General features: G+C 35.6%; 1 protein-coding gene across 1 annotated transcript; it reads left to right on the forward strand.

The window, feature by feature from the left end:
• The first annotated feature begins 12,550 nt into the window (after nucleotides 1-12,550).
• Nucleotides 12,551-24,534, forward strand: LOC140793850 (uncharacterized). The gene is made up of 7 exons (XM_073145596.1): nucleotides 12,551-13,030; nucleotides 15,224-15,369; nucleotides 22,296-22,464; nucleotides 23,364-23,462; nucleotides 23,653-23,735; nucleotides 23,840-24,046; nucleotides 24,160-24,534. The coding sequence occupies exons 1-6, from the start codon at nucleotides 12,659-12,661 to the stop codon at nucleotides 23,970-23,972; spliced, it is 1,002 nt and encodes a 333-aa protein (XP_073001697.1). The 5' UTR covers nucleotides 12,551-12,658; the 3' UTR covers nucleotides 23,973-24,046; nucleotides 24,160-24,534.
• Nucleotides 24,535-24,588: the final 54 nt, after the last annotated feature.

Here is a 24,588-nt window from a genome sequence, read left to right on the forward strand (position 1 = left end):
CAACTGCCTATTCACTAGGCCACATACAAATGGTATCCTCAAGCTGTGTATCCATCGCCCTTATCTCCTCCCTTTACTCCCTCTCCTCTACCTCAATTATTCTCAGTAAAAACTCTCTTTCCCCAAGATCTCTATAGCTCTCCTCAATTTATCGTCTCAATGGCTGAAGTTTGGTGACAACCCTGCCGTTGGAGTCATCGATGAGCAATCTCCCCTTCTCGTGTGTTAATCCTTCTATTTGGAATTTGATGTGGAGTTTCATCGCTCTTTTGCTAGCCATCCCTTTCTTCTCAAATTTGTCAATTGGCAGTGACTAGAATAATGACCTTCATGTTCTAAAAGCAGGTGGAGTGATGAACTTTGGCATGGAACCATTTCTACCTCTAGAAAGGCCTAGCATGGTCTACATCTGGGTTAGCATGAGCTCATATAAGTTGTAGGCTAGCTTGAGCCTGATGTGGGTTGTGGGCTAGGCTTGTCGGAGTACATATAAGCTAAGCTTAGCCCTTTTTTGGGTTGAGCCAAACTCTTTTCTCGTTGGATCTTAGTTAAGCTCGTCGTTGGTGGTTTTAAACTTTTAATTATTTATTATGGATTGGGAAGTTGGTGGTAACTTAGCTTTTATTGTAGACATCCCTTGGGACAAGCATGAATTTTAGAGTGAACTTAGTTTAGATTGGGGTTTTCTAGTCTACCGGAGATGTGCTTATCTAGGCAAGTGAATATCTTCTCTTTCTATTATTGCTTGATATGATATGCTAGGCTATACTTTAGAATAATTGCATGTAACATGGTAGCCCCGAATGTTGTAGTTGCACATGTTGATTTAACCTAATGGTTAATATGATTGTATTTATCATGATCATTATGCATATTCATAAGCATGCCTTTGTCTTTTGTATGACAACACATATTACTCCATTACGGTAATGCTTTCATTATTGTAATAACCTAGGCCTAAAAATAAAATAAAATAAAATTAAAAAAATAATATATGAAACAAAAAGTAAATAAAGAAAGAAAGAAGAAAAAGAAAAAAGAAAGACAAAACTATTTGCATGGCACAACATGGCTCACTCATGCTAAGTTGCATGCGGGGGTGCGCTAAGGGTGCCACGCCCCCCCAATTGCTGCCTCCATCCCCCACCGCCTCTTCCTCTCTCTTCTCTCGATCTTGCTTTTCTCCACCTCATCCTCAAACTCTCTCTCCCTCTTGGTATGCCAATGCTAGTCGCCCCAGACCTTCGTCGCCGCCATTGCCACATTGGTGAGGCCTCTCCCTCCCTACAAGATGTTAGTCATTCGCTATTCAACAGTGGTTGAGCCCATCCCTGCTGGCCTGAATTTTCCTTTCTTTTCCCTTCTCTTCTATTTCTTCTTCCTCTCCTTCTTCTCCTCCTTCTCCTTCTTCTTCTCCTTCTCTTCTTCCTCTTCGGTCTTCTTTTCCTCTTTACTACACAGTGGTAGGCTTGGCCTAGCACAGTGGCAGTGGAGTTTCAATTTTCTTTTTATTTATGCATTTATTTTTAGTTAATACAAATAGATTATTTAGATGTTAATTATTTTAATAATATATATTCATTTATATAATAATGTTGTAAACTGTTACCCAAAATATAAGTATTACTTATATATATGTTTATGTTTTTGTTAGATTAATAGATATCTTCATTAATTATAATCATGAGATTTATGGGTATACACTAATATTCAAAATATATACATTTTAAGTAATTTTAACAATTTATGATGTACATTGTGTATAGAATGAAATACTAGGCTATTTATTTATTTATTATTTTATATAATTAAGTAAAGGCAACGTAGTTTCTGATTAAGATAGAGTAAGAATAACAAATTAGTTATAATTAAATTTTTGTCTACACTTGTATTAGTAAGAATAACAACCCTTTTACTCTTATTTCATAATTGATATAAAAGAATTTTATCTATAATGTAATATAGTTAGTTAATAAATATAAATGTAGTAGCTCTAGAGCTAATAAGTTATCATATTTTATACAAATTGCTTCTAAATGGATAAACATTTATATTACCTAAATATTTTTTAGATCCAAAACCCTTTATTTGGGATCTCATGGACCCTGCTACTAAGAAGCTGACATTTAATTGACGAATGTGAGAAATATGTGGTTTGTGTCTTCTATTTAAACTATGAGTAGTATTACATTCTAGTGAGTTTTACCATGATATATTATATATTATGTATACACATCTATTTTAACCTTCAGCATGATTATAATTCTATATAAAAATAATTATACTTGAGTATATTTTATCATTCATTTGATTAAACTGATCTTAGATATGAACTCACTATTTTCTTTTAACTACTTTAACAATATAAAGAGAAAAACAATGATAGACTATGTTTGTCTAGTTTGAAATCAATTTACTATGTTATGCAATTTCTTTATAACTAAAGTCCACCGACTATTAAAATTCATTTCCTTTCTTTTTCAAGTATACTGCTACATCCCAGTCCAAAGCTATTGTGCTCAACCTCTCTGATTTTCTAAAGATTAGTCTCGATTAGACCAACTATCCCTTGTGTTTGACCCAAATTTCTCATATTCTCAATGAGACTATTAAATGCCCATCGTAGTTCAAGTTTGTTGTTGATGATGCGATAGCCACTCCAGCATATGAAGATTGGCAACAAAAGGATTAGCTCATCTTAAGCTGGATGAATAGCTCTCTAATGCCTTCTATCTTGGCTAACATTCCATGACCTAAGTCATTTCACGAGATGTGGGTCTCTTGAGAAGTGCATGGATCTCAGTCTCCCAATAGCACCATGCAACTCACGGAACATGCTACTCACCACCAAAGGCGATCGCATATCAGTCATTGACTTTGTGGATAAATTCACTTAAATTGCTGACAACTTTGTCTTGAACGGAAAGTCGACTGACGATGATGACTTATCTCAATTCTCATGAACAACATTGGCTCAACAGCCAAATGCCACTATGAGCTCCATGCAAGCTCGATTTTGTATGATGATCGCGTTGTCCTCCTTATCACTGAAATGCGGATGAAGGCACACTCACTTAAGCATCCCTAACAACTTTATATGCTAAAAAATAGTGCGTTGAATGGGGCTCACAGAGCCTATGGCACCTTTATTTGTGGTCATAGCCGTGGTGGTCATGGTCGCACAAGTCAGTTTGTGTCAGTCTCTTCTTCGCCTCTATCTTCTACTACGGTGATGTGCCAAATATGCAATAACAAATGAACTATACATTCGAAAGTCATATACTACACAAACAACTCTCGACAGTGATAGCAAATGGGCCGGACACAATCACAAACCTATCCTCTTGGGTCATGGATACCAATGCATCAAACCATATCATCAATGATTATGTGAACCTTAAGGTTCCTATCATGGGAATGACAAAGTTGCTATAGGAAATGGTGCATTTTTATCCATATCCCATATTGGCTCATCTACTTTTTCCCAAAGCGATTCTATATTTTCCTGATGTTTCCACTAATCTCTTATCCGTTCATCAATTTACTCATGATAATCTTTGCTTCTTTGTTTTTCTTCTAGACTCTTTTATGTCAAGGATCTAAAGACGGGGAAGATGCCCTTTATCCCATAAACATTCACTACCGAATTTCTACTGCCAACAGATGATCTTTTGCTTTCCTTGGTGCACGGGTTCTACTCAAATTTGGCACTCTTGTCTTGGCCATCCTATTTCTGCTACAATTTCAAAGCTTCTATCAAATAAAGTTTTACCCACTATGGGCTCAAATTTTCTTTCATTTTGTTAGTTGTGTCCTATAGGTAAAAGTTGTAAATTATCTTTCTAGTTATCCAATTCCATTGCAAATAATCTTGTCAAATTAATTTACTCTGATGTTTGGATCTCTCTCATACCTTCTATATGCGACTCTAAATATTACGTTTCATTTATTGATGATTACTCAAGATATTCATTGATTTTTCAATTGCATTTTGTTGAGCGAATTATATGAGATTTTTATCAAAATTGAAATTGATTAACAAAAATATGTTTTCTTTAAAAATTAGGGCATTATTATCTAACGGTGGTGGTGAATACACCAAACATACTTTTCAACAATTCCTTGCCACCCATGGATTCATTTTCGCTCTTTATGTCCCTCTTATCTCAAACAAAAGAGTCTAGCCAACGTAAACATCGTCGTATCGTTGAAAATTGCCTCATCTTACTTGCCCATGCTCATATGCCCCTCTCCTATTAAGTAGATGACTTATAGTGCTATCTATCTGATAAAATGTCTTGCCACACATATTCAATATTACTCCACAATGTAACCAAGTTGTTTTATTTGGTTGCGTAAATATAAATTTCTTTAGGATTTTGGTTGTGTGTGCTTTCCTTATCTTCGCCCATATGATACCAATAAACTTTAATTTTATAAGAAATGTGTTTTTCTTGGCTACTCTCTCAACTGTCAAGGCTATTGTTGTCTTGGTATTTCTACGGGCAGTGTTTCTTTCTCTTGTCAAAGTCATTTTTTATGAACATTCTTATTCTTTCCAAGATCTCCAACATAATCAATCCTCATCAAACATTTATGCCCTCTTTTACACTCTCAACTCATGTAACCAACAACCCTCCCACTTTAGTGGCCCCACCAACCCACTTACCAATACATCCATCATCACCTACACCTACATCCTCTCAAACCAACCCAGCATTTCCTACGCACTTATTAATAGACTTACCTTCACTTGCACCTTTCTCCACCAACTGCACCATAACCTTCTACAATGGCTTTGCTCATTAGATGGTTACCAGGGGTTCTCAAGGAACTGATAAACTCAATCTTAAATATGTGTTACTTATCATTCATATTTTAGTTGGGTCGTCAAACAAATTGCTCAGAATAAGTGCTATGGAAGCTGAGTTTGACGCCCTACAGCTCAATAGGATGTAGTCGTTGGTACCCTGCGACCATATATGAACATTTTGCCTAATAAATGGGTCTTTAAATCAAGTGGAGATCAGATGGCTCCATTGAATGATACAAAGCATGTTTAGTTGCTTATGGGTTTCACCAATAGAAGATGGTTGATTTTGTCAAAACACTTGGTCCTTCTATAAGGCACACCACCATCCGAATAGTTATTGTTGTGGCAGTCTACTAGCACTACCTTGCATGAATCACTAATTGAGGAAGTCTACATGCAACAACCTACAAGATTCACGGATCCTAACTTTCCTCATCATGTTTGTTGCCTCCACAAGTCACTCTACAGCTTGAAGTAAGCTCCATAAACTTGGTTTCAACGATTTCCCAACTATCTTTGAGGATCTTAGTTTTGAGAAGTCCAAATGTGATTACTCTTTGTTTACCTTTCATTAGCAGGTATAATTATTTTCTTACTAATATACGTGGATGACATATTGATCACTGAGAATATGTTTACCAATATTTCTTAGTTAATCAATAAGCTTGGTATGCTTTTTGCAATGAAGGACTTTGGCCAACTCTATTATTTCCTTATAGTGGAAGCTCACTATGCCTATGATGGCTTATACCTTTCCAGACCAAATATATTATTAAATTACTATTTTGCACTAAATTTATAGATGCCAAACCTATGTTCATTCCTTTTTCTATTAGGAAGAAGCTCAGTTGCCATGATGGTGATCCATTGCCTGATGCTTCAGATTACAGTAACATCGTCAGTGTTCTTCAATACCTTCACTATTAACTACCCAAATCTTGCCTTTTCTGTTAACCAAGTATGTCAACTCATGCATTAGCCCACTAGTTTCCCCCTGGATAGCCATTAAGCAAATTTTAAAGCACTTAAAGAAATCTTCATAATAGGCCCTATTCTACAACCCTAGAACTATTTACCTGCAAGCATATTTTGCTGTGGATTACAGTAATGATCCGGATGTACCTTGGAGGTTATCCTATTTCTTGGTGCGGTAAGAAACATCGAAATAATCTCTTGCTTTAGAACACAAGTAGAGTATCATCAACTAGCTTACACTATGGTGAAAATCTCTTGGTTGCTATCTTTGTTCCATGACTTGCATATCACTCTCGCCACGTCTCTAATTTGGTGTGATAACATCAGCTCCATCTCGTTACCCTCTAATCCACCATTCAAAGATGAAGCATTTGAAAATTGAATATCACTATGTTCATGACAAAGTTGTCTGTAAAGAGCTCAACGTCTTTACATCAGCACAGCTAATCAAATATTAACTTCTTCTTCTTTTTGTTAATAAAGGGTCTATCCTTTGCTTGCTTTTCTTTACTAACTATACCAAGCTTATGTTGAGTGCCTACCCCATCAGCTTGTAGGGGTGTGTGATAGATAGATACAGACTTCAACAAATTCTATAGAAGGATGACTATAAATCCTATCCTCAATAGGCCATTGACTCCATAACCATGCTAATGTTTCTGTCAATCCGCTACTTGATTTTCTTTTAAACACTTCTGTTACAGTGCAAAGAGAAGTAAAAATGATAGATCTTGTGTATATGGTTTGAAACCAATTGACTATGTTATATAATTTCCTTATTGTGAGTAGTCTAATGAGGGGAGAGGCTCTAAATGAGAGGGATGTTTCATTAGAACCAAAGAGGTGATCACTCATTGATTTAATATTTGGTGGGAGTTGAAACACGTTAGCCTTGAAATGCCACAACTGAGGGTTGTTTCTAATTGAATTTGGTAGTAAATATAATCAATTGAAATTTTCTCAGGAGAGAGGTAAGGCGACTAAGACAATTAGAATGCACATAGTTCTTCTTGTGAGTGGGAGTATGTTTAGATAATTAAAGGGGCTCAATATTTTTTAGTTGAATCTCAACCTAATTAGTTTAACTGGAATATTACACGAAAAAAAATAAAAAAAATTTCGTAGATTATTTTCTACTACAATAAACTTGGGAGTTGCCGGAAGCAAAATGCAGAGAACTTAGGATGTCTGTATGTCTATAATGTACAAGTCACATATGAACAGGATAATCTGATCTTGACCTACCTGTAGTTAGGTAGCCCATATGCTTCAATCAATTACTAAAAAATGTTGTCATTCCATAGGTGTTGTTATCTTATGGAGATTTAAAGCAGTGTGCTTGAAAAATATGTGTATATGACTTTGGAGAGAGTTGGCTGTTTATCACCAATTAAAGTCCATAAAATCTAATCATAAAAATTGATGAAAGTGAAAAGATTTGAAAAAAAAAATAGAAAGAAAGAATAAAAAAAACAGCTCATTTGCCTAATAAACCAAAATAATTTTCTTTGCAGGATTATCTAGTTTATATTTTTATTTGCAAAATTATCCAAATTCAGTTATACATGGGTTTACTACTACTGTACGTGCATTTACCATTCAAGAATCCATAGATAGTAAGGAGTGAAAAAAGGGACAATATAAAATGCCTCTACCTCCAGAGAAATCGTGAGTGCCTGCTGAAGCGATTTTGGGGTAATTTGTCTTCCTCGGGCCCTTCAATGGCCTTGGGAGAGGTTGCCTCCTCAAGGCCCTCCCCCTCTCCCATTCCATCTCCCTCCCCTCTTGTTCCTAGTATCGTTCTCTTGCCTTAGGCTTCTTTAGGTAAAGTCCCTATTCTCTTTGCCACAACACCTACTGGGACAGTAAAGACGTTTAGTTCAATTTCTACTCTTGATGCTGAGCGTTCGAGGTTTGTTCATGATGTTGGGCGGTCAAGCATGGTGTTTCCCGCTCTAATGCCTCCTACGATTTTGACTCCTAATTTATCTTGTCTTGGGTCCGAGTGCCTAAAGGCTTGGATTCAAATGAATTTGGCTAAGTCTAAAGGGGTGCAACCTAGCCAAGACCAATCTATGGTGAACCCAGTTCCCAAGTCCACTCCCTCTAGCCTTGTGGATGTGACTGCCACCCATTGAATGCATACCTCACATGCTAGTCCTTCCAGAAAAACAAGCCAGTTGGCTCACCAATCTCGTCACCTAGGCAAAGAGTAGGTTCCCACGGTGCATGGTAACGAAACGGCTCCTTTGGCATTTTTTTCAAAAAATAGATCACAAGGTGGTGCCTACATGTGGCTCGATCTCCGGTGTTCGTAAGTTAACCAAATTTATAACCATTAGGGGTTTTCAAGTGGCTTACTTTGAACTGTTAGATTAGACGATTCAAGAAAATAACCTGGCTTCTAGCGCTGAGAGGGTTGTAGATATAGACCTTGACCTACAAAAGATCTCTTTGCCCTTGGCAACGAAGAGAACTCTGAGATGCTGGCAACCCACCTTGTAGCGGTGAGTAAGGCCCAAGCATCTATCTCCTCTATGCCTTCGTCATCTACTGTTGAGGATCTAGCTATGGAGCCGAAATGTAAAGGTGGAACCAAGATCCTTGAGGAGGCCTGGAGGTTCAGAAAGCATATGAACTTCCAAATGGCCTTGCAAGCATCAAAAGAGATTATTCAAAGGAAGAAGGGCATTGTCCCCTTGGCTCGTTCAAGCATAAAGAAAATGAAGTCTTATAGTGCGACCGAGCCTCCCTTTGTGCCACAAGAGGGAAGTTTTTAATTAGTTTTCTTAATGCATACAATTGTTTGGAACTACTTTGGAGCCTTGAAAAGAGCCACCCGTAATAGGTGTTTTGATCTCGTTTGGTTTTTAAAAATTGTTGTTTTATTTGTGTTGGAAACTAGAGTGAGTGGCTCTAAGGCTAACTTGATTGCTCGTAGGCTTGGCTGTAGCTGAGAGTTTTTTGCAGCCTCTAACTGTGGCTTGTCTGGCAGTATCATGATGCTTTGGAACACGTCTGAGGTTTTGGTCTCAATTCTTCTTGCATCACCACAAGTAATACACAGTATAATAACCTCTAAACTTTCCAATTCATCTTGGTTGGCATCAGGTATTTTTGCAAGTAATTCTTATTTAATTAGAAGAATGCTCTTGGCTGATTTAAAGTTTTTAAGATATATTGAGTTGCCATGGATTTCTGCTGGTGATTTTAATGTTTTGCTTGATGCTAATAACAAAAAAGGTGGTAGCCTTTCACCATGGAGACTAGTAATAGGGAGTTCTTGGATACTATTAAGGTTGCTAATCTAGTTGACCTAGGGTTCTCTAGTTCTCTTTTTACTTGGTCCAATAATCACCCTAAAAAGGGGAGGATTTGGTGTCGGCTTAATAGAGTTTCTGTCAATAGCTAATGGCTTCACACTTTTCCTTCTACGTGTGTTTCCCATTTTATTCGTATTAGTTCTAATTATGCTATTACATGTCTTCTCTCCCTTTGGAAAGCCTTTTGTCGGGAGGCCTTTTAGATTTGAGCACTTTTGGTTGGACTACCTAGAGATAGTTGGATCCGTTCGGGGGATAAGAACTCTCACTACTTTCTGACGACCATGATTAAGTGAAAGATCAATACTATCCACTATCCACTCTCTGTTACTTGATTCTGGTGAAAGAATTGAAGATGTTAAAGCAATTAAGTATGCTTTTATTAGTTTTTATGGTTACATTTGGAATAGTTTTAATGATGTTAGAACAACTGATTGGAACTAGAAGGGTATTGTGCCAATCCCCAATGACTGCTATGATGATTTGACTAAGCTATTTTCGGATACTAAGATTAAAAACATTTTCTGGGGCATGCCACTTGGAAAGTCTCCTAGCCCTGATAGCTTTCATGTCAAATTTTTTAGAACCTATTGGAGCCACATAAGTGAGGATTTGTGTACGACCGTGTGGTGTTTCTAGATCAATGACAAGCTGCATCTCTTGTGGAACCAAATTTTTATTGCTTTGATTTCTAAAAAGCCTAACCCTACTAGGGTGTCTGAATTCTGCCCTATCTCCCTTTGTAATGTGACATATTGTATTCTAACCAAGTTGTTAGCCAATCAGCTAAAACCTCTATTGGCTCAGCTCATTATGCCTGAGTAGTTCACTTTCGTTGAAGGTCGGTTTATTGGGGATAATATCATGTTTGTTCAGGAGATGGCACACTCTTTGGAGAAAGCTTACTAATGAACCTTATATGATTGTCAAATTTGACATGGAGAAAGCTTATGATCAGTTAAATTGGTCGACTATCCTTATTACTTTGGAAAAAATGAACTTTCCTTCTAAGTGGATTGATTGGATTAGAAATTGCATTTATATGGTTAATTATGATACATGGCAATTACAGTATCTACTAAGGTGACTCGCTTTTACCTTATCTATTTATTCTAGTGACTCAAATTCTATCAGTAATGCTTAATAGCAAAATGAATGATGGTAACTTAGTAGGTTCTCCTATGAGCTCTAATACGAGAGTTTGTCATTTGATGTATGTTGATAATCTTACCATTATTACCAAGGCTTCTACTAACAGTTGCGATGTTATTAAAGAGGTCTTGGAGGGCTATTTCTAACAAAAAAGTTAACCTAAGTAAATTTGCTTTTTATGTCCCCTCTTGGACTTATCCAACTATCAGTAGAGATATTAGAAATACTTTAAATATTTTGCATGAGAGCTTTCCTTTTACTTACCTGGGAACTGGTATTACACCTTTTAGGCTGCGTATCAGGGATTGTAATGGCATTATTAATGGGTTAATGCCAAGCTTGTAGGGTGGAGGAAATCTTCCTTATCCCAAGCTGGGAGAATAACCCTTATTAATGCTACTATCAATGCTATCCCTAGCTATAACTTCAACTTTGTGGTTCCCCTCAAACTAGTTGAGGATACCGATAAGAAATCTAAGGCTTTTTCTTTGGGCTAAAGGGGAAATCAATGACAATCACTTTGTGAATTAGAACAATATCATTTTGCCTAAAGATCAGGGGGCTTGAATATTAGGAATCTCAGGCTAGTTCGGTTGGCTTTCGTGAATCCAAAAATTTGGTCTTCTTAATGATAAGGACTTGTTGTGGGTTCAATTAATGCATAGCAAATATGGTAAATTTAGCCTTTGGGGCAAGATGGCTAGATCTCAAGGCTTGTCTAGCATATACAAGCATATTATCTACCTAACCTTAGGGACAAATACATTAAGAGCACTAATGATGGCAAATCAACTTTGATTATGAATGATCTTAGGGTTTTTGCTATGCTGCTTTCTCTCAAACCAATTTATCTTAATATGGGTGTAAGTTTCGGACAAAAGAAAGTGACTAAACTAATTTATCGGGGCAAGTGGAATATTGAGAGACTCTTGCACTGTTTTGATCAAACCATGACTGAATAGATTAGGCCTCCTCAGTACTCTGGTCAAGATTCTTGTGTGTGGGCGGCAAACCCCAGAGGTGTAGCCTCAGTTAAGAATTCTTATACTTTGTTAGTGGAGCAGTCGGAGCCTAAGATTAATGATAATGTCAAATGTGAGCTTTTATGGAAACTATCGATTGCCCTGAGAATTAAAAACTTTCATGTGGAAGTTCACTGGAAACCATCTGCCTACTAAGGCAAAACTTCTCAGGCTGGGTATGCCTATCGAACCCCTCTATGACAGTTGTGGCTTTGACCTTGAAACTACTAATCATTTTGTTAGATTGTGCCAATGCTAAGTAGATTTGAGATTTGAACATGATCACTCTTAGTATTCATATATCCTTCAACGGTAATTGGTTAGAGGGCGACTAGCTAAATGAGGGAGGAAATTCACCAAAAGAAAAACAAAAGTTTATTCTAGCTTTGATTGCAAACTCTTTATGCAACTCTAGAAATATAGAAACTTGACTAATATCAAAGCTCAACAAATTATCCTCCTATAATTGCTGGCGAACTATTATCACGATGACCATGGACTATTTTAACCCAAATGGAAGTTCTACATCCTTAGAAAAGCAACTTCCTCCACCACTAATCAGGTGGTCTCGGCCTTTGCATCCCGCGGTAAAACTCAACTACGATGGATCATATGACCCAACAACTAGTAAGAGAGGAGGAGGTTGGCTTTTCCAAGATACTGATACTAACATTCTCTTAGTAAGTGGTGCTCCTGCCAACTGTGATAATGCGTTGACTACTGAAGTGTGAGCCATGCGCGAGGCTTTGGAGCAAGTGGGACATCTCGGTATCCACTACCTGATCATTGAAATAGACTCCAAAGAGCTTAATTAGTTTTTGGCCAAAGGAATAGGTAGCCACAATACAAAAAAACATTATTATGGATATACTACACCTCTTTTGTTCCTCCTCTCAAGTTAAAATTAGTCACACCCTTAGAGAAGGGAATTTTGCTGCTAACTATCTAGCAAAGCAGGCTTGGTTAACCTCTTTCTCCTTTTTGTCAACTGGCTTAGAGATGCCTGAGCTCTCCTCTATCTTATGTCTTGATGCTGTTGGTACCCTTCGCAGGAGGGACAGTAGAATGTAATTTTTTGGGGTGCCTTGCCCATAATTATTGAATTCCTTAATTACAAAAAAAGGGACAGCTGCAAAATCAGAAGCAAATTTGTCATTTTCTTTATCACAAATGATCCAAAAAAAAAAAATCACAAAAAAAGAGGAACAACAAAGTTGTGGATTATCTAGTTGGAGGCCCGACCTTATTCCCAATACTAACCTTTCACTTTTGGGACAACTCAAAAAAAAAAAGAAAAAAAAAAACACCACCAAAGTCTTAGCTCTCATCTTCTCCCCCTCACACTGCACTACTCCAAGCTTCCACCATCCACCATGCTCTCATCCAAATTCCACCCGATTATCTCATGTAATTATCCTTCTCTCCCATCTCTTCCTAGACCCCAAATCCTAATCCATAGATCCCAATTCCATCTCAAGCCTAAAACCCTGAACCCCATCACAGTTCTCAGCCTAACAACTCCAATCTTCTCCTCTGGGACAAGGGGTGCCCTCCAAATCCGCAGGGATTCCGTTGAGAGTAAGGATTTTGAGGGCCCAATTCAGGAAGAGGAAGGAGGAGTTAGTGTGGAGAGTAGTGGAGATGGTGGTGGGAGCGGAGATGATTGGACTACTTCTATTCTGCTCTTCGGGTTATGGGCAGGGCTCATGTACTACGTTTTCCAGCTCACGCCGAATCAAACTCCGGTATGTTTTCGTCCAAATATGATATCAATTTGGTAAGGTCTTCTTTATCTCAAGTAATTGTTAGATCAAAATAAGGAGATTCTTGATGTGTGATGCTGCATGTGACTCAATTACTTTTCTCTCTCTCTCTCTCTAATATCTAGGCCATTTATTGTGATTTTACCAAACAACAGTGGGCAAGCTTAAAAGTTACTGGTCTTGTAGGTCATATAGATTGTTAGCAAAGTCCAAAGAACCTAAAGAGTGGCTCTTATTCGAACAAGGTAAAATTTCAAGAACTGGGAAGGGAAGATGTACACAGGCTTACTCATTTTCTGGAGCTGTTTCTAAGATTTGAAACTGTTGGAATATATGGTAAATCTACCATGTTTGGTATTGGAATATTATAAGGATATTCTAGCACGATATCTTGAGAATATTATTAGAATATATGGTAAAGCTATCATAATCTTTTAAATAATGTATAAAAAGAGGAAAAGAAACTGATAGAAGAAGAGTAATGGTGGAAAAGTTAATCTGTGTTGGGATGTACAAATTAATGGCTTATTTATAGCTGAATGAGGCATTGTAATAATAAAAAAATACAACAAAGACCAATCCTAATTGATACTGACAGATTTCTGCCAAATATGGGAAGACATGAATGATATGAAATAAGGGATATTGCCAATACGCTAGGAATAAAGAATATTCTCTTAACAATATTTTGAGAATATTCTTATATCAATCATGGTAATGTTTACATAATCTAAAAGATTATAGTAGATTTACCATATATAATCAAGATATTTTGCTAGACTCCATCTCCTTAGAAGATGAACTTGTCTAACTTTTCTGCAAAGTCACATCCACTTGGCCAATTGCGTAATATTGTTTCCAAACTCAAGATGGCTGCTTCATTACCATGGTACAACCTTGAGTTTGAGGGGAATTGTTAGAACATCCAGTAAATCTACCAAGATCTTTTAGATTATGGTAAATATAACCATGAATGATATCTGAATATTCTCAAGATATTATGTTAGAATATCCTTATAATAGTTTGAGAATATTCTATATCCCTAGACCCTAGCATATTATAGAAATGTCCCATATTTTGTACTAGAGTTGTCCTCCCATATTTAGTGTAAAATAACTTAATAACTTAATATTAGTGAGGATTGATTTTTTTTGTATTTTTCAATTATTACAATAACTTCATTTAGCTATAAATACACAATTATTTTGTAGAACTCAATGCACAAAATTACAATCAAATTTTCTGCCATTACTCTTCTTCTATCAGATTCATTTTCTCTTTTAGTTTTCTGTAGAGATCATGACCTCTTGGATGCAAGGAGTAAGTTTTACGTTCACATCAAGTGATGCCCTTTAAAAATTTTAAGTTATAAATCCTATCCTGCTAATTAAAAATTATAAAGAAAAAAATCTAAGAAGACATCTTTTATAGGACCCAGTTGATTTGATTAAACTTGCATTGGCGTCAGCTTGGCGTAGTGTGTAAATTTGTTTTAGAACTCCTTTTTGCGTATCTAATCAGTTGTCACTCGATGGTTCTTAAATGCTGTTTTTGAGGTTCTTGAAGTTGAAACCATGATAGCTTCTGTGCTGCTAGAACCAAAGAACCACTGGATTGTTTCATTCTATGTAGTCAAGCCTCAAAGGTAGAGTTTCAGCTCACCAAGGTAACTAATAAGAAACTCCCAATGTGTAATGTGATTTACTGAGAGTTCTTGGCAATGAGGTTTCATTAGTTAAGTAATCAAGATTAGATGACACAAAGTTTGAATGTTTCGATTTACTAGGTTTCGTTGGTTACGAAATCAGGATAAGATTACACAAAGTGTGAAAGTTTCTATGTACTACATCATGATGTGACTAAACTAGCTTTTCACTTTTGTGCTCATGGGAGGCCTGACGAATTAAATCAACAGAATTTTTAGAAAGCACTATAAGAAGTCTTAAGTTATTTTCAGTTTTTCCAGCCCAGTTAATTGCAACCATCTTGTTCAATCTTTGACTTTCTATTGTGGCAACATGCTAGGCCACATCAAAGAAGAGGTTACTGGACCAGTTTGAATTAAGATTGGATTCATTTTATTCTTAACATGAAAGAATTTAGACAAGAATGAAGCACCTTATTGAGTTTTACCTTTTTTTTAACTTTTCGTTTCTTTTTTGGTAAATTTTCAGTATAGAGATATGTATTTTCTTCAAAAGTTACTGAATTTAAAAGGAGATGATGGCTTCAGAATGAATGAAGTGCTGGTAGCTCTGTGGTACATTATGGGTCTATGGCCCTTAGTGTATAGCATGCTGCTAATTCCTACCGGTAGAAGGTGATTATTGGAGCTCAAACTATTTCATCTCAACTTTCCTTTTCTTTGTTTATTTATCGAAAATCTTGATAAAATCACATTATTTTTGTAATCCCTTGTGTCACATGATCTTGAATATGCTAAGTTTTCACATTCTTTCTTATATATAGTATTTAGGTGCTCGTCTTCTTGTCTACATAGGTGAAACCTTATGCTAGCTTACTATTAAGTTTTATAGTGGTCTAAGCAAGGATTCAGAAATCTTATCTTCACTTATGATTCTAATTGCAAGCTAGTACGAGATGTTCCCTTGTATCTAATTTGTTCCTTCGCTTCATAATTATGTGTTGGGCAATATCTGGTAAATTTTTTAGAAGACATTAAATTTGGCCTAATGATACTCCTCATTGATAATAATGACAATTCATTCAATATAGTGTTTCTACTATTGCAAAATATTTGAAACCAGTAGAATTTATTATTGCTTTAAATATGATTAGGAATATTATCAACCAACTGCTTGCTGATAGCAATTATGTCAGACTAAGATCTACTCTTTATTTTATCTGTTGTTTCATGGACACATAGATATATCTTTCTTGGCTTTTGTACCCCGTTTTTTAGTTCATCTCAATTGGTGCAAGCATACAATTTTTCTGAGATGTTCAAATATGTTATTTTTCTGACAATTATAGTATAATGTGACATCTAATTTTCTTCATCAGTGTTACTTTTTTTGTTGATGCTCATTGTTTTGATAACTCAGATGCTTTGCTTTGTATCTTGTGCTTATGCTCTACGAGTCTTGGAAGTGAGCTTTATTCCTTCAATATTACTTTGTTTCAACTTTAGGCCTCACTTGCTCAGGTTATGAATATTTATGAACTTCCCTCTTGTTTAGACTTTTAGATTTTCTCAGATTTGCAATCCAGAAAACACATAATACATCATATCCTTATACAATAGAAAGTCATAACATTTTGGCTTAACAAGAAGCGGTCGGTTAAAAGTGAGTGGAGGATGCGTATTAGAAGCCTAAAAGTCTTTCCTGTTTGAAAGGTAGCTAAACTTTGTAATTGTTTCTAATAGCTCCCTACATTTGTTCTTATTATCATCAATGTGTTACCATATGGGTATTTATCATTTGGCCCCTACATTCTTTTTCTTGCTTTAGAGAATACCCTATCAGTAGTCTGCCTAACCTAGAGTTACCATATAGATGACAATTTAATTATACATGCTTAATGACTATATACCCGTACTTTCAAAGGAGGGGAGAAGGGAAAAGTTGCAATATGACACCCGTCTTTGGGTCAAAAGATGGTTAGCATAGGTATTTTAAATTTTTATTTACAATAAGGATGAAATTTTACCTATTATGTTAGTACCTATTTAGTTAAATTTAACTTGTGGTGTTTTTGAGGTAATAAAAATAAAGTACAAGGGTTGAAAATAAATACCTATATGATAAGGTGCTAATGATAATAAGAACAATATGTAGGGTAAGGTGTAAACTATAAATTCCTACTTAGCAATGTATTTATCATTTTATTGTGAATAGTAGTATAGTACCTTCTTTATGATTGAGGGTGTCCCGGTGCACATGCCCCACTGATGTGGGAATTGGGACTCGACGCCGACAATCCTATTTGGCTTGTCCTAGGCATGTTGTTGAATGCATGCTAATGCATCGTTCACGCACATCTGACAATCTTGATTATGCCCATTCTAATCTTACAATCCTTTAGATATGATTTCCAGCGTGACTAAGACTGTTAGCTGAACACGATTGATGTGCTAGCAAGCATCAAATTACGTGCCTAGTCCTAGCTGCACCGTTCTGTCCACACCAAATCCCTACCTCTAAGGTAGGTTGTGAGAGGGGCAAGATGTATGGTTATATGCAACATTAGCTCAGCTATTGGAGAGGTTGTTTGTATAACAAAGAATGTATCATTATCAATTGTCAGAGAAAATGATATGTATCAACATTCAACAGTATCAACTGCTTTGGTTTTGGATCATTTTTAAATTATTTAAATTCTTAAAAATAATATAAAATATAAAAGATCTTCAAAGTTAAGAAAAATAAAGATAAGAAAATTTAGGTTACTCATATGAGATAGTAACAAGATAATACAAAAAATAGAATTATTAATAAGTAATAACAAAATCGAATTCTGGATGCATTTAGTAAATACTTGTGTTCATTCTAATCACCTCTGCAACAGTGACGGTAGGCATTCTCCTATAAATGTGGTTAATAGCCACCTTTGCAACAAATGTGAGCATAAGGATGCTAAAAGAAAAACTAAAAATGGGAAAGAGAGAAAAATAGGAAAGAAACATAAAATGCAGCGTCCAATGTTTGGGGGTACTTTTAAGCATATGAAAATTGATTTTATTCAAATGGAAACAAAGGAGTCAAATTGCCTCGCATTGGTTCGATTAGGCTCAATCGTTTCAAATTCTACTGAATCAGAGTCATCTTCCTTGAGCCCAATCGCTTTAACATGTTTCACCGATTGGAATTAAATCAAGAATCCTTTCGATAGGGTTGAAGTTAGTCTTTTCTGATGGCTTTTATCTCAACCATATATCAATTTTTTTGGCAATTAGTACCATCCGATTCAAAGGAGTGATCTAATTTGGTACATTCAGCTCATGAACGAGTCATCTTTTTTGACTAAGACTCGTGAGGTCCATTTGATTCGGAGGGAAATTTTGGATAGTGCTATCTTGTTAAAGCACATCTTTATACTATGATTTAATCGTATATGTAATTATGTATATGTGTTTTCGAACTACGATTTTCTTGAAACTACGATTTATTCGTGTGATCCATTTGTATACTATCATTTAATCATACTTTTGATTGTATTATGTAACCTGCCATATGTATTTTTTCCTTTCAACATCATATCTATATCGTACTTTTGTAGCTAGGAAAAGTGCCAAAGTGATGCTACTACATATAAAATAAAAGATTAAAAGGTGTCTCCAATGTCAGTTATAAAAGAGCTTTCCTTTTCATCGTTCCTTTTCATCATTCTTACAGCCCGTTCACTTCAAGAATAATAAAAAATTTTATTTTAGAATACAATATTTTATTCCAAACTAACAGCTAAACATTATAAGAACCATATTCTAGAATATAAACATTTTTTATCAAAATTATATCTTATACCATACGCTAACCCAATTACCAATTTCTCCTTGATTTGACTATACCTCTTTTAAAAATCTTATTATAATTTATCCCTCATCTTTTATCTATTTCAAACATTTTATCGTAATTTATTACTTTTGTCCTCTCTCTCAAACTTCTTATTAACATCTTATCATAATTTATCACTATTTTCTTATCATTTTTTTTATTTTACACTAAATAAATAATCAACTTAAACAACATGAATCTTAATAATTTAATATTTCATTAAAATAACCCCTTTAAAAAAAGTATTATTATTACTATTAAATATTATTTTAGTTGTATATAAATAAATGTAAAGATAAATTTTATAAATTTTTTAATAATATAGTATTTAATTGATATTTTTCTATAAATTACCTTATTATCAAAATAATTTGTGTATATTCTAATATAAAAAATAATACTAATAAATTAATATTTTATCAAATTAAATATTTACTCAAAGATAAACTAATATATTTACTATTTAAACTATGCATTAACCTAATTAAATATTTTTTCTTTAAATAATAATCTAAGAAATTTTTGAAAAAAATAATATAATATTATTAGTAATCTCATGTTTTAAGCTAAAACAAAAAATATATTTTCCATTTACAATAAAATTTGTTCTTTTTGACTATAAAATATAATCATATTTAGAAAAAATATATATATGGTATGAAAAGTACCATAACATTGCATAAGTACTGTCCTAAATGTGTATTGCATATCTATCGGCCTAGCTGTGTATACTGAGTTAACTACATTGTATACGTAAATATAGCATTGTATAAATACCGGCTTACATGTGTATTGCATACATATCGATCTAGTTATGCATATCGAGCTAATTACATAAGTATCGCCCTACATGTGTGTTGCATACCTATTGGCTGTGCATATAGAGCTAACTGCATTTCATGCATAAATATAACATTGCATAAGTACCGCTTTACATGTGTATTGCATACCCATCAGCCTAGCTGTGCTAATAGCATTGCATACGTAGATATAGTATTCCATAAGTACTGCCTTACACATACATATCGGCCTAGCTGTACATACTGTGATACGATTCGGACTTCACCGACATCTTCTCGAGCATGGATTCACTTTAGGAGTGTTTTTGTTTCATATTTTAGTGTTTAATTTCAATTAAAATAAGTTTTCTATAAGTCGCGTTCGAACGCGAGTGGAGTGAGTTCGAATACGGTTTGTGAATAGGGTTGTGAACGTGGGTGAAGAGAGTGCACTGTGCGTTCGATCGCGGTGCGTTCGAACGCACTGTAAACGCCTGCATCGCATTCGCAAATACCGACAGGCGCGTTCGATCACGCGTTCGAACGCCTGCATCGCGTTCGCAAATCCAGAGGAGCGAACTCGGTGCGTTCGAACGCGGTCGGGCGAGTTCGAATGCGGTCGGCAAAAATTGTATTGTTAGGATTAATTTTGAGTTGTAGTTAGCCTCTAAAAGGATGTGGATGGCAACCAAAGTTATTATTGATTATTGAGAATTGAGTTTTGCCTTGCCTCCTTCGTCTTCTTCGCTCCCGTTCTGTCAATCCCCGGCGACACCGCTTCTAACCTCTCTCGACCGGCCAATCACCCTAGTCCCTTAGGAGCGGCCCTCTCCTCCCTCTTCTTCCAATCTATCCAACACTTGCCCTAACCTTTCCATCAACCATAACCCTTCCTTCACCACTTTTTCACCGGTGCCACCCCATTAACGCCGGTCCTCCACCATCCACCATTACTTAGGATCACGTGCCTCCATCCACAGATCCAAAACAGACTATCCTGACGTTTGTCCACTAAATGGACGATATCTCGAGATCCCCAACTCTGATTCGCCTGAAACTTGATTTGTTGGAAATCTCTTTCCGGGGCTACAGCATATCAAAATTTCACATCGATCCGACAGTGGTATCGTTCGGGATCTTATTTCAAAGTTCCGTGCCAGATCTAGTTCAGATCAGAAAATTGAAAGAGATTGAACCTGAGCCTAAGGGGATATCGTACCAAGCTGGTATTAGAGCATTAGCCCAAAAGGAGAGATCGTATCAAGCTGGTATCAGAGCTCCATAGCCTAAAGGGAAGATCGTATCATACTGAGCAAACTGCATTGCATAAATGTTGCCTTACATCTATATTGCATACCTATTGACCTAATTGTGCACATCGAGTTAATTGCATTGTATACACAAACATAACATTGCATACATAAACATAGCATTGCACAAGTATTGCCCTACATATGTATTGTATGCATTGCATATATTGTATCTATTGCATGCATTGTATATATAAAATATTTTATTTACCATCTATTCCATCAATCAACTTTATATCAAATCGAAGGGTATTTTAGTAATTTTTTCTTCTTTACCTTCTCTTTATATTATATCAAACATAATCATTGCACTGTTATTTTAGAATATAAGTAAACATAGAAATAGCTATTCCGAAAGAAATCCCCCATTTTAATAATAACAAAATATACTTTGCTATTCTTATTTCACTCTATTCCAAGGTTCGAAAAATCGGGATCGACTTTCTGGAAAAACGATACGTATCAGCTGGATCGGTTGCTCGGATTGGATCAGATTTTTTTTAATTACAAAAAATTCTAAATATTTTTTAAAAATGCAGGAAAAATTTAAAAATTTTAGAAAACATGACAAAAAAAATATGAAAATAATAATTATTCACATATGAGCTTTAAAAATTAAATAAAAGTACTAACTTACTCAAAAGTCAAAACTTTGATGAATATCAATCTGGCTTTCCTAAATCTCTGTAGTCGTCTTCATCATAATCACCATAAATTTGTAAATAATGGTGTCTAGGATCTAGTGCTCCAAAGAGTGATTGCATCATATCATTCATATCAAATGAATTTTGTTATCTCTGAGGTAAATAATAATCAATATGTGGATCTTTTGTCTGAGAATACTGATGAGGAGAAGAAGAAAGATAGAAGAAAAGAGAGAGAGAGAGAGTAAAAGAAATTTAAAAAACTGAGAGAAAAAAATTTAATAAGGTAAAGTCGGAGCTAGATCTTTCTGTTAGAATTTAGATAGAGTGAGAGTTTGAAGAAATGAGTGAAAGAGAAAGAGAGAGAGAGAGTGTGTGTGTGTGAGAAAAAAATAAGGTAAAGTCAAAAAAATGTAAAGTTGTCTAGCTTGGCTTAGGGATATCAATAATGGATGTCCCCGGGTCGGATCCGGGTCAAATCCATTATGGATCTGATCCGGTTTAAATAAAACAGGCCGATCCGGATCGGGATCGGCTGATCCGATGAACCTTGCTCTATTCTACATGTGAACACAGCCTTAAGAGTTCCAAAATCAGATCTGATCCGGTTTAAATAAAACAGGCCGATCCGGATCGGGATCGGCTGATCCGATGAACCTTGCTCTATTCTACATGTGAACACAGCCTTAAGAGTTCCAAAATCAGAGCTCAAGCACTTAAAATGCAGATAGTGCTGTATTATTTCGGTAATGGATGACAAGCTATCATGATAGAATATAGTGTACATGCGCTTTGACTAGTATTGAAAGAGAAATGACGTTCCTGAGTGTATTGCTGTTGTTTTTATGTTATGCATTCACAAGTTTAGCTTGTTAGTCCAATTAAGCACAGCTATTTACTTTTTGATAGAATGCTAATCATTAGAAGTCCATGTTAACATTCTTTTCTGTCTATCCCATCTTAAGTAGATTTAATGTGTTCAAATTTGGTCCTGCAGTTCAAGAAGCAAGATTCCTGTCTGGCCATTCCTAGTTCTGTCTATCATTGGTGGTGCATATGGTCTTATTCCATACTTCGTTCTTTGGAAGCCACCTCCATCAGCTGTTGGAGAAGATGAAGTCACTCAGTGGCCTTTGAATTTTCTTGAATCAAGAATAACTGCTGGGGTAAGATTCCAAGTAGTTAAGAAGCACATATTTTTCTTGGTAAAGCTTATGTGCATGCGTAATATGCTTTATGCAAATTCAGATGTAGAGGGCATCATCCTTAACAGAGAATGTATTCCATGAAAAAAAGAATAATCAACCTAACCTTCAAGTAATGTTGCATTTTTAACTGTTGCCTTGAAGTCATTACTTTGAAAATAATTGTTTAGAGATGGTTTGAGGGCATCCCATGCATGAGGCCTGCCTTTGCAGGGTCTGAGGAGGGAAATGTAATTGTCTGCAATATTACCTTCATTTCTGAAGAGGTTGTTTCTAATAGAGGTGGTTTTGGGCATTGCTATTTTTCTACTGTGATAGGTGGATGTTGATTTACGTGACCAATTGGATGAGCTTTTATATAATTATCTTAGATGGTTTTCTAACAAGAAGGAAAAAAGTTCTTTTCTACTAATTTAACATTGCGGCTATTGAATGAGCTGGAGACATCCTACTCCAAAATTGGAAGCACTTGTTCTGCTGTGGAATTGTGACTAATTCTACCAAATTTTGTGAGCCAATCTTCAACTTTATCGGTCTCTTAGAAAATACCAGTGATCCTAACAGTAGGAAACTTGGACAGAGAATCTGCATAGACAATAGTTTTAATTGCCCAAGATGGTTTGTTCTTTTTGGTTAAGATATTGGCATGCTATTTGATTTGACAAATACTTGATTGTATTTATATGTGAATTGTGCCTTAAATTCATTTCATATGTTAGACTTAAGCTCATAATGTATACCATCCACATTTCTTAAATACAAAAAAAGAAATATCAGAAAGTAAAACAAAATTAGGATACAAGATGATAATTGACTAGTTCTTCTGCTGATTGACTGGAAGTAACTCCATTCCGGACCAGATTACACTTGCTGCAGGTGTGGGACTAATTACATATGCTATTTTAGCTGGTGGTGATGTCTGGAAGGAGTTCTACCAATATTTCAGAGAAAGCAAATTTGTAAGTGCGCTGATATCCAGTAAACCTTCTCTCATACTGCAAATGTCTTGGGATCCACCTCTCGAAAATAATTTTGTTAGCCTCCTCAACTAGTCAAGATACTACAATGTTCCACCATGAATTGTACCAAAATTATATAGAGCTTTCGTTTGTTCATATTGCTAGGTCACCTCTTTCTCTCTGAATGCAGATTCATGTGACATCCATTGATTTTTCTCTACTCTCGGCCTTCTCTCCTTTTTGGGTATATAATGATATGACTGCAAGGAGATGGTGAATATTCTATACACATATTTCTTTATGAAACATGCCCTAACAGATCCTTTACAAAATGAAAAATTAAAGAAAGAGAAAAGAATGACGATGATTTCATGCAGGCTCAAGAAAGGGTCTTGGCTTCTACCAATGGCAGTGATTCCCTTTGTAGGGCCAGCATTGTATCTTCTCTTGCGTCCACGTCTCTCAGCACTCCCTACGAGGAACTCTTTGCCTACGACTGAGAAGCAGTAGGTTGAACAACTATCTGGTCTAAAATGGCCTACAGTTTTGGTATATGAGCAAGCTGGGAGTACAAAGGACCAAGGGTTAGCTGAAATCACACGGAACAAATCATATAATTTACCAATTTTGGCTTCAAATAGCTAAATATTTCTTGAATTTTCAAAATTTTAATTATTGTTTATTCCAATTTCTGCAGCTTAATAAGGTGAATAGCTCCTAATATTGGTATGCAGCCAATGCAGAGTGTGGAAACCATCTGTTCCAGGTGAGGTTGATTCTCTCATCTTCTCCAGGTGGTGAAATTTCAAATCATTTAGAATAGTAATATTTTGCAAACGCACATGCCCTTTTCAATGTGTTCTTGATATGGCACTCTAATCCAGTGAAATAGGTACCCTTTTTGGTCAAACTCGTGCATGTTTGACTTCCATGAAGTCCTAATGTTGAAATCCTTTGGGTTATTGATGTTTAGATCACTTTATTTCTTCATAATATTTTTCATTCTTATGTTTAAATGTTCAGCAGTGCAGAGATAAAATTCAATTCAGGAGCCTTACTGATGGTATTGTAATGGTGTTTTTAGTTGGAACAAATTTCTCATTGAATCCATTATATAGATCCATGG

This window comes from Typha latifolia, chromosome 8 (genome assembly GCF_019914945.1).
Source record: "Typha latifolia isolate L0001 chromosome 8, TyphaL0001v2, whole genome shotgun sequence".
NCBI lineage: Eukaryota > Viridiplantae > Streptophyta > Magnoliopsida > Poales > Typhaceae > Typha > Typha latifolia.